The following is a 12034-nucleotide window of genomic DNA, read 5'->3' on the forward strand; positions in this document are numbered from 1 at the left end:
AGTAAGAGGGCATAACTGATGATGATAATAAAAATCTTCTCCCTGAGTAACAGGACTGTGCAACTAGGAAATATCCACAATATTTATTCCTTAATGACACAGTTGAGGAATTGGTTCTTGTACGGGCTGTAGCTTCGAAAACTGCACCATTTGGATTGTCCTCTGTGGTTCTGTTGATACACGATGATATCAGTAGTCAGAAGGCTGCGTGGGATTCAACACTTTCCCCTTCCAACCTACTCACTGGTTAGCTGTTAAAGTTACAGACGCGCAATTCTTTGTTGAGCTGAAACGTTTTGATGTGCAAACAAAAGGAGGTTTAAATTCAGCGTAATTCTTCACAGACATCCCTTATCACTGCTAATGTAAGATGTCCACCCAATCTATCTGTGGTTTCTGATGTTTTAAACGAGGTCTGTTTCATATACTGGTTAATAAAAACGTGAAGGGTTAGATTTCAAAGCTTCATTATGAAAATAAATGCAAATATCTTTAAAGTATCTATAAAAAGACTTTCTAGACTAAATGTCTCTACTTGGCACACATATGCAAATGAATCAAATCAAATTAGTATGCAGTCACACAGGACATATTTTGGTGCATTACTTAAAACGAATAGATCAAAACTGATTCATTTGGGTGTGCAAGTGATTCATCACACTCGAAGCTTGACATTACCATTTATAGACGTGTTGTGTCAGGTTGTACATTATCCAGGTTGTGCAAAGCAATACCTGATTTTGCGTGATAGCATTCTGCATTAAAAAGAACAGAGGACTTTAGTATCAAGACATAACAGCTATCCGAATATATAATAAACACTGGTTATCGTATCTAAGTAAAGGATAATGTATAGGCAGCCGGTTGTTATCGCAGAATTGATCTTGTATCTGAAGGGGCTTATTTCGCAATAACAACCTGTACATTATCCCGCTTATTACATGGCTATTTACCTCATATGTAAGGTAAGGAATATTAAATATAGATTATTTGTTCATTTTTAACGAATGCAAATCTTCCGCAAAAAAAAAAACAGTTTATTTTCGGTTTTAAGATTAGACGGAAACACAATATCTGATGTAATCATTTGTAAATATAATATCATATATGTTATTAAAAAGGTTAATTTTTGTGTAATATTAAATGATTTGCAACATCCAGGTTACCGCGTGTTATATGTTTTGAGCGGTTTTGTTATCTGGGAATAACAAAGCTTCAAATGTCGCGATTGGTCAATCAAAATCAGGCCGAGTAATAATACTCTTCTCTTTCTCACATCCTAATGGAACACCCTGTCAGCTTTCTGTAGCAGAGCCACACATATTTGAGTCAAGCGTTGTTCCTCAACGGACAGTGTGAGAAAAAAACTCATTTGATAGACGGTGAGCGATGATGACAGCTGCTACAACACCGGATTTTAAATCACCATGGGTAACTAACTCTGTGGCTCATAAGTACAGCAAAGTGCCGGCACGTGAAACTTGAAGACCACAACAAAACTTTCAGGAAAGTGGTGGAGCACTCCGCAGGGATGAGCAAATAGCCAACGCCAATAAACTTTGTGACCTGACCGCAGTTTCTCCTTCAAGCTTAATGAAAATACTTTCTGTTACACTATTTGTCTTTTCAGACAAAGCCAGAAAAAAAATCAATAGCAAAAAAGATTACGTTCTGGATAGAGCAATACATTTTACCATCATTTGAAGTATTAATCTCTCTAATGTCCTGCGAAGAGAAACTGGAGTCTAGGAATAGGAATGTAGAGTTACTTTAGTATAAAAAAAACGTGCAAAAGAGATTATGTGATGGAAGTTACTTTAAGGTCAAAGTTTTCCAGAACAAAGTATTTGATGTTAGAGAAATAAGGACATGCACCCGCAGGGCATTGAGCATCATCTGATCTTTATCTTGCACTTCTGCTACAAATAGTGCATAAAATATTATCGACAACAGACTGAAACTAATCATTACTGCACAATTAGATAATATGGTACAAAATTATTCATCACAAACGCTCCACATACCTCCAAAATGAACCTTTTTCCTGGATCTGCTAGTTTCGTCCATGGTCCCCTTTAGTTCAACACCAAAAAAGTAAATCCAAAAAAATTCTCCACGCCTGAGGGGGGGTTGCTACTTCTCTCTCGCCCTCAGGCCTCGCTGCCTAACTTCCCATCTCCAAAAACTCTCGCATCTCCTTGAGCGCACAGGTGAGAATTGACCATCGGCAGCACGCGCATGAAAATGCTAACTGTGGTGTTGAAAAAGATTGTATGTAAGCTCTGTTCTCGGTGCCGTGAGAGCGAGGGAAAAAAAGATGCCACAAAAAGAGGAAAAAAATCTTACCGAGGCCCACTCCTTAGCAACAGGGTTTGTACAGTGTAGAGCATGTTTCCATGGAAATATATCAATCAGGAATGTGCATGAGTGTTGCACGGAAAGGTTCAAGAGACTTCAGCAGAATACTTGTGCTGTTACTAACCAGCTGATGCTGGATTTAACAGCACAACATTTATTTTTAATATTGCATTTTATAGATTTGAAGTGGGAAATCCCATCAACTTTCTGAGCTATCTAGCAGGGAATGGATCGGTATCTATTCTCGATACCTGCCAGATCTATGTTAAAAATAAGTTAGAACCGCTTCACGCAATGTTCTACGATAGATGGGATTAAAATAAGGTAGAGAGCATTGCCATGGGAACAGAACGACTATTTTCTAAAAGCTACAATTTCAGTCAATGAAAGAAAAGAAACAGCTGTCCTTGTAACTCTCATCCAATCTGAAAACAAGCATTTCGCTTTATGTTTTTTAATTCCCACTAGTTCTAATGGTATTGTAGTAGCTGTGGATTTCAAGGTTGCGGTACTCTGCCACAAACCAATGGCTCCCATTACAACTGAGCATTTCTCACCTTTTTGTGCCGCAGCTCGCAACGCTAACAAACGTGGATGAGGTTCAAAATGCCTCAGGTGATGCTTCTACCAAGCATAGAAAGCATTTTCACCTCGGATTACAGCTTGAATTTGTGCAAATTGATCAAATGTGTGGCGACAAGTCAGTTATTTGCATTAACACTGATTATAGCGAATATCAGAAACAGAATTAAATACCAAGCAAAAGACCCGAAAACGAATTGTGCTCATTAAGTATGCAAAAAATTATGTGTTTTTTGTTATGTTGCAATACTGAAAATTGACGTTGGTTGCAATTCACCACTAGACGGCGCTAAAAATCTACACACTGGTCCTTTAAATGCTTGTATCTTCAAAATTTGTCAGTGTTTCGGGGGACACTAGTTTATAGATATCCTTAAGGTTAACATATTCATAATAAAAAAGCTTTAATTTTGATTTTATGGGGACTTAAAGGGCTCGTAATAGTTGTGCATCGTCATCCGCGTTGACCTGCAAACACACGTGCAGACCGCTGGTAGGGAGTATCCACTCGTGTCATCACACTGAAGAAGCAGCTTGACAAGTTAACCCACAAACGAAGAAGAAACAGCAACTTGTTGTATATGATTTGAGAAGACCAGCAATGATGGAAGTAAATAAACAGCGACTTTTGTTGCAGTTTGTGTTAAATCACTCCTCAACAAGGCCCATCTTTGTTTTCATCGTCGCAAACGTAAATACCTATGACGCAGTTTTTTTACCTGACTGGAGGGGTTCTGGTGGACCAATCACAGCGCTTGCGGTCTGCGTAGAACTGATTTTGCGAAGTGCACATCAGGCTACGGATAACCTACGGCGTTGCTACAGCGTAGATCTTACGCACGACTATAAATCGGGCTTTGTTCATGTTCATGTTCACAAAGTCACTGCTTTTTTTATTTATGCTAGTGCATTACACACGTCCCCTTTAAAAAAAACACTGCATGTACTTTAGCCATACAGATGTGAAACTGCATACTACGCTACACAAGAACAACCTTAAGGCAGATGTCATGTTCTATCATGTGAATTTTGATCTTACAGTCTGAGAGCTGAGTCAGCCAAACTCTCTCCCAAACTCGGCCAATGAGTCACATAGGCCAAAACCTCTAGGCCAGTGGCAGCTGTCGTTCGCCACACCTCCATTCTGCGTGCCACATGCTGTCATGAGCATCTCTTCTGAACGGTTCCATTTGCCACACATAGCTGCCAGTTACTGTCTTACTGTACATGGTCACAGCCAACAATCTGGACTGCACCGAAGAATAATAGTCTTTTCTGACAGTTGTAATTGTTGGTCACATAATTCAGATTTGTATTGCGTAATTTTGTCATATGGTGTAATATTATACAATTTTAAGCATTTTTATAAGTATAAACGCAGGGATTTATGAAATAATAGCATCCATGCGTATAAAAAGCGAATGCGCGTTGTCGTTCCATTTATATGCACTCTTTAAAGGGGAGGTTCAATGGTATTTCAAGCATTCTGACTTATTAACACAGTTATAGAGTTGTTTCCTCATGCTAAACGTAGGCAAAGTGTCAAAAAAGCATTTGGGCATGTTACAGAGTATATCTGTGCCAGTGCACTTCGCCAAGTTTTTTTTCGATTACAGGTCCAACTGGCGTTTATTATCCGGGGTAGCAGCGGAGTTTTGCGTGTGTGTTTGATTTGCTGGATTTTCCCAAACCGGATCATGAGTTGCATGCGGTAAGACTTCTGTCTTATGTTGGAAATAGGCGCGTGCATATTATATAAATGACACGAACATGTAGTGAATCATAAGTTATAAGTGTTGTGTAGTGTTGCATGACTCGTACTTGCTCCTCACGCGGTAGTAATTCCTCCTTCTTCATTTTTTCGTACGTTATCGGAAAGATTCGCTAATATTTCTTTTATAATCTGATTAAACTAAAGACTCTTTGGAGATATAAAGGATGTAATACTACTCTATAGGTACTCCTGATTAACATCAGAAATGCAGAAACAGTGTTTGTTACGTGATTTTTAAATAACAAAAACAATATTGCGCCATTGACTTTAGACCAGGTTTTAGTTATGGCGTAGTCTTTTTTAGTTGCCAAAAATGTGCCTGAACACACCTCAAGAGTGTGCACATATGGGCGAAAATGCATTTGCTATTTAAACAATGTGAGGCTGAACTTGAAAATGATAACTGCGCCCGGGCTGAAACTAGCAAAAACACTTGCGCCGGGTGTATGATAGTGTCTATATGTCTATTTTCTTCAAATTCAACATTCATATTTTTATTTTATATTTATTTAATTAAAGGGGTCATATGATGCGATTTCATGTTTTCCTTTGTCTTTTGAGTGTTAAAGGCTGTTTGTGTATAGAAGATTTGTAAAGTCACAAAGATTGAAGTCTCAAGTCCAAAGAGATATTATTTCTAAAAGTTAGGACTCATCTACTCCTTGCTAAAACGCTTCATTCAAACACGCCCCCGCATATCTACGTCACTGTGTGGGAAGATTTGCATAAAGAAGACGTAATTTTTATTTTGCTGTAGTATTGTTGCCGCCGCCGCCATGTTGTGGAGACGGTGTGCTTTTGGTGCCGATATTCCAAATATGGTTCGGGGCGTAATATTTCCGGCAACGTTTTTCAGAAAGGTGGGCAATAGAGGAGCATCAATAATGTACAGTATGTGGAAAATTATTATTTTTTTTAACCTTAAACGGCATAAACACATTGCAGCAGTGGCGGCTCGTGACTGCTCATCCGAGGGGCGCAAATTCAAAATATGTGTTCAGAGTGTCATGTGTATTGCTTGTGTTTTCAAAATGTGTGTTTGTTGCGTCATGTGAACCATATGAGTCACGTTTTTGTCAAAATAAGTGCCTGCTGCACACGTGTCAAAACGTGTTTATGATAAAAGATACACTCACTTAACAGTAAACTCTGATTACGCAGATTATGCGAGTATCTGGCAAGCACGAGCGTCTCTTTTATCATAAACCCTTTAGACGCGTCTGCAGCAGGCACTTATTTTGACAAGACACGTGATGCACATAGGATCACTCGACGCTCCGAACACATATTTTAAAATTACGAACCACACAGATGACGGGCAACATACATGTTGTTACGAACTTCGCATCGAGCGCCCTTGAAAAAATAAGTCACCGGTCGCCACTGCATTGCATTATACCAAATACACATATAAGTTCTATTAAGTAATGTTTTTAAGATTTCACAGTGAGTAGATTCATGTTTCAAGGTACAAATACTTACTGTACAAGTTCACAGATTTGATTTTGTTGCTCTTTCACCTACATATTACAGTCAAGGTTTAGTAAAGATTCAGCTTGGCAGGAGCTGACTTAGGATGTGTTTTTAATGAAGAAAACCTCTGAACGCCTCTATGACACATGACACACACACACACACAGGGCTGAAACACACGCAGTAGTTGCACTGATGTGGAAGGCATTCATTTGGCCCAAAATAACAACTCTCAACAGAATGTTGCCCCTGGCCCCTTTTGCCAATTTGCACAGAAAACGCTGAGTGCACAAGCACACACCAAAGCTACACAAATGGCAACAATACTACTCACAACTAATAATAAAAAAAATCTTATTTTAGTCACATTCATACTAGACTAACAGTATGATCGCTGTCAAGTGCATTACCGGGCTTCGGTCTAATTTTGATATAACACACAAAATCTCACGTGTTAATTTATACTAATGGTGACAGATGAACGCAAACTTGTGATCAGAGAGGTGGACGTGTTAGCTTTGTGGCCTAGTTACAAAAGACTAACTGAATTAACAGCCTGCTGTAGCCGCAAGGCTTCTCAGATATTCTGTGGGTTATCGTAGCAGCAGAGACAAAAAAAGATGGAGAAAATAAAAGGGCCTTAACTTGTAGTAAAACTGTGTGCATCCGAAATGTACACTTTATTCATACCAATACATGATTGAAAAGTCTGTCACTGTTTTACTCATCTTTATGACATCCCAAATCTCAGAAAAAGAGATTTGCCGAACGCTTTATTCTGATATTTTCCAAACAATGCATGTAGTGTGAAAGGCATACAGTGACCACAGGCTCCAAAGCCCAAAAAAGTAACATAATGCAATATATTCTGAAACTTAAGCTGAAATTTGAATCTGTTCCTATTCATGGATTTAGATGACTTAGAAAATAGCACACAAGCCATATCAATGGCTCTTGAGAAAATTGTAGGTGCTTTTATGGAGCTTGAACACTTCAACCGAGAATTAGATCAAAAAGGGACAAACCCAGACAGATGTTGGTTTAAATTAAGCCAGAAAATGTTTATATTTGATGCAATATTTGGGTTAAAATAACCCATCATAGGTTAAATTGAAATCCAATGGGATCCAATGCTGGGTTAAAAAAAACAAGAATTTTTATAGTGAAAGCATCAATTCTTAAAAGGATTGTTCACCATTTTTAATTCTGTCATCTTATCCTCAAGTTGTTTCAAACCTGTATAAATGTCTTTGTTTTGCTAAATACAAAGGAAGATATTTTGATCTGGGGCACCATTGACTTCCATAGTGGGAAAGAATATAGAAGTGAATGGTGCCCCAGATCTATTTGGTTATTAACATTTGAGTTCAGTACAACAAGTAAATGTATACAGGTTTGAAACAACTTGAGAATGAGTAAATCATGACAGATTTTCATTTTTCAACTATCCCTTTAACAAGTTTCATTATATGACTTAATCTGCCTTGCATCATCTTTTATGTTCCACAAACATGTTAGGAACAACATTAAGGCAGTAAATGAAGACCAAATTTACATTTATGCATTTGACAGACACTTTTATTTAAAGTGACTTTTAGTGCATTAACAAGATATACAATTTAACATGTGTGTTGCTGGGATCGAAATGTGGGCTTTTGGGTGAACTGTCCTTTTAAATTTGCATTGTGTACAGTGAATGTTTGTACAGTACACACTCACAGGGCCTGTCCTCGTTGGGTTTGCTTGGGATCTCTTCCACGCATTCCGCTGGGAACCAGCCTACATTCCCTCGAGCGCTGCCTTCCCAGAATCCTCCTTCTCCAATACTGAGAACTACATATAGAGAAAGCAACATAAATAAATAAATAAAAACAGTGATCCCATCATTTACAACACGCTACCCAAGGCGTAAAAATAGACATATGTAGTAATATACAGTTTCAGGCCTACGCTAAACTCAGCGAAAGTCTATATCGAGTCTCCCTAGTTCACTCGCTCGATTTGTGAAGTGTTGTCAGCTCTGGCCAGCCACTGCCAGGTGGCCAAGGTCAGAATCTGTCAGGTATTATTCTCCATATGGCTAGAGAAACTGCACAGCTACAAAACACTTTCTGCTTTTATTTGCTGTACACATTGTAAATATTTTATAGTATTGTAGTATTATAGTACTGGAGACCAGTCATGGACTTTACAAGACTGGTCAAGATATCACTAAATTTTAGTGCATATACCATATGGCAAAAAATATATTTTAGATATATGTTAAATAAATTTTTTAGAATGTTATGCTCAGTTGAATATATTTTAGAATTTTTAAATATATTTAGTTTTTAACATTTATGTATTAACATAAAGTATTGTGCAAAAGTCTTAGACCACCACCACCAGACTTGTTGTTTTAAAAGTTTTAATGTCCATCCATATTTATAATCCATCCATAATCTATTTTATTAAGATAAAAACAGAAAATACAGAAAATATGTACAAAAAATAAAAATAATTTTCAGGACTAAATGTTTTCTTTAGGCAAGGTCTGTGTTTAGTGTGACCTCACTTGGGACTAAACACATCTTAAGCGTTTTTAGGCAGAATGAAGTGAAAAGATTAATTTCTTTAAAATTAGAAATTAGGATTTAATTTTCTTTAGGTTCAAGAGATCCTGCAGTTTCCTGCTATTGCTCAAGTGGAAGTGGAGTTTACCCCAAAAACTTGACACATCAGTTTACATTTTTATATAGTTTTTAATACTATATACACATTTACTGTATTATGTGAATGTATTCTATTAAAGAGAAATAATTATATATGATCACTATAACATTGCAAAAACAACTAATCTAATTCTGGCATGGAGGCCTAACTCTTAAGCACAGTAATGTAGATTTTAAAATGTATTTCAAGAGCAAGAAAAGAGATTTCTAATTTTACATCCCATATGGCAAATTTTTTTTTTGCCTAAATATATTTTAAATATATGCTAAATACAAGTTAATTTTATAAAGTATATTGTTGAAAATATATTTAATTTTAACCTTTTTAAAACGTTTATGTTTACAGGTTCGTAACATAAACAAAGTTTTTCTTCCAATGCGACATGAATATATTTACTTGGATTGACATACTGTATATGGAGGGCTAAGTATATTTTTAATTATTTAAAATGTATTTACTTTTAAAATATATATAAAAATATACAACATGGCCAAAAATATATTGGTGAAAAATATATTTTTGTAAACATATTTTAAAATATATTTTAGCAAAGACGGGTATTTGCCGTTTGGGTATTTTGTATTTATTTATTAACACCACTTATGTGATTGGATGTCAAATATATATATTTATAATCATAAAGGAACCATTTTTAATATATGGTTATTAGAATACAGTACAGGCCAAAAGTTTGGACACACTCACTCGTTCTTTATTTATATATTTTCCACATAACAGAATAATAATAAACTCGTCCAAACTATGGCATAACACAAATACAACTGTGGGAATTATGTTGGTGACTGAAAGCATTCAAAATAAATCAAAATTCTGTTATATTTTAGCATCTGAAGTGCAGTCACCCTTTGCCTAAAAATTGCAAAACGATACTAACGTCATTTTATCAAGAAGCTTCTTGAAGTTTTACTTAAGACTGAATTTTAAAGAATATTGAAGGACTTCACATTTAATCTGGGCTCTTATTGACAGACGTCATCTATTTAAAAAATAATATTTTAAAATATTTTTTTTGTTTTCAAATAACAGAAATTAATCTGTTTGGCACAGGTATAGTTTTTTTTCTAAAAACGTAATTTCATGCATTTAACCATACACCTTCAGATTAAAAGATTTTTAAAATCATAGTTTACATTTTAGTCAAGTGTTTCCAAACTTTTGGCCTGTACTGTATGTATTAGAAAAATGTGAAGAGCGCTGGTCTTGTTGTGGTCTCAACCTTTTAAAGACTTGTTTTTTCACTGGCCTTGAACTAGACTTGGTCTTAGTTTAGGTGGCCTTGACTACAACACTATTTCACTAGCAACAACATTTTGCTTTGAATAAAGATATTTTTACCATTTGGGTCTTAGAAACTTGCTCTTTAATTTCATGCTATTGTCAAACTATAAAATAAAATAAAAAAAATATTACAGATACATCAGTCCTGTTGTATTAAAGAGACATTTTACCTTTAACCCTGTCATTCTTGTATAAAGCGATTTCCCCCTCAGCCTGCGGTTGGTAAGACTTGACCACCACATAGTGTCGTCCTGGCACAGCACTGTATAGCTTACGTTTTGAACCTGGCGTGTCCATACCAGAGAAGGCATCCCTGTTGGGACAGGGATTAGTGAGAATACAACCAATAAATATATTAAAATAATATATTAATATTAAAAAAGGTGTTATCCTAATAGATCGATAGTTGTACACCCAGCGGTAATTTGAAAATCCTACTACAAATGTAAAAGAGTAAAAAAGGGACAAACCCAGCCGATAGGTTAAATTAACGCATAAAATATTTAGATTTGATCCAACAATGGGTTAAAACAACCCAGCATAGGTTAAATTACAACCCAGTGGGTTGGATTCGTCCCTTTTGGCTTGTGGAGTGTAACACCTTGATGTATAAATGAGATTTATAGCTAAATGTATACTACTATTAGTTTATGAAGGGACTTTTAAAATATTAATTTATTGATAGTGAATATTATTTAATAACCCGATGATGTTGTTATCTATCTCTGATGCAGAGGAGCTTGTTCATGCATTTATAAAATCTAGACTAGGTTACTATAATGCACTTATAGGTGGCTGCCCCGCATCCTTATTAAACAAACTGCAACTTGTCCAAAACATGGTTTGTTTCAAAACTTAAGCTTTACTAATAGTGTTGTGAAGGTAAAGAGAAAAGATTGTTAAACACTGTTTATTACTCATTTACATAGTATATATAGTAGCAGTGAGGCACACTAGGATACAAGATCACAACTATTAAAAGTAAGATGGCTCCCTCTGCTGGATAACCACTATAAATGTACATCATTGCATGATTGGCCAACACACAGAGGATTGTGAAAGTAACCCTGAGCCAGTAACTTATACCAGTAATGGCTTACAAAAACAGTGCCTCTGTTAAACAGTCCTGCAGTGGCAGCTCGTGACTGCTCATCCATGGGGCGCAAAATATGTGTTCGGAGTGTCGTGTGCATCACGTGTTTTGTCAAAATCGTTTATGATAAAAGAGACGCTCACGTTCACAAAATACACGCAAGACACTCACTTAACACTAAACTCTGATTACGCATAAGACTATGTGAGTATCTGGCACACGCAAGCGTCTCTTTTATCATAAACCCTTTAGACGCGTCTGCAGCAGGCACTTATTTTGACAAGACACGTGATGCATCTAGTTTCCCTCGATGGTCCAAACACATCTTTTGAAATGACGAACCACACACACATGACGTATTACATACATGTTTTGAAGAACTTTGCATCGTGCGCCCTCGAAAAAAGCAGTCACGGGCCACCAATGCAGTCCTGTCCTGTCCTAAAATGACTCTCAGTACACTACTGAAGCATAAGTCTCCTCTCCAAAAAAACTAGTTCTCTGTGAAAACGCTGACACGCAAGACTCTACAAAAGAACAGTCCCGAAGATGTTGTTAATGAACGTGTTAATGAGGGCGCGATGGACCTGAAAATAACATTGGCACTCTCGCTGCAAAAGAACATCTCGTTTTTTGTAACAATATGCTTAATCTCCATACTCCAAGGCACATATCCTTATTTCCCCTTGACATCAACATATAAATGGCATATCTTAGATATTTTGTAGAAACTGGCAGCGCAA

At 36.5% G+C, this 12034-nt stretch overlaps 1 protein-coding gene across 1 annotated transcript in view; it reads right to left on the minus strand.

The window, feature by feature from the left end:
• Positions 1–12034, minus strand: part of shank2b (SH3 and multiple ankyrin repeat domains 2b) — a 254294-nt gene that overhangs the window by 46139 nt on the left and 196121 nt on the right. The window contains exons 12-13 of the mRNA XM_065291651.2: positions 10369–10511; positions 7907–8020 (exon numbers count right to left, since the gene is read on the minus strand). Coding sequence (XP_065147723.1) covers positions 7907–8020; positions 10369–10511 — 257 coding nt within the window. The remainder of the gene's footprint in view (positions 1–7906; positions 8021–10368; positions 10512–12034) is intronic.

The sequence above is a fragment of the Paramisgurnus dabryanus genome, chromosome 23, assembly GCF_030506205.2.
Source record: "Paramisgurnus dabryanus chromosome 23, PD_genome_1.1, whole genome shotgun sequence".
NCBI classification, from domain to species: domain Eukaryota; kingdom Metazoa; phylum Chordata; class Actinopteri; order Cypriniformes; family Cobitidae; genus Paramisgurnus; species Paramisgurnus dabryanus.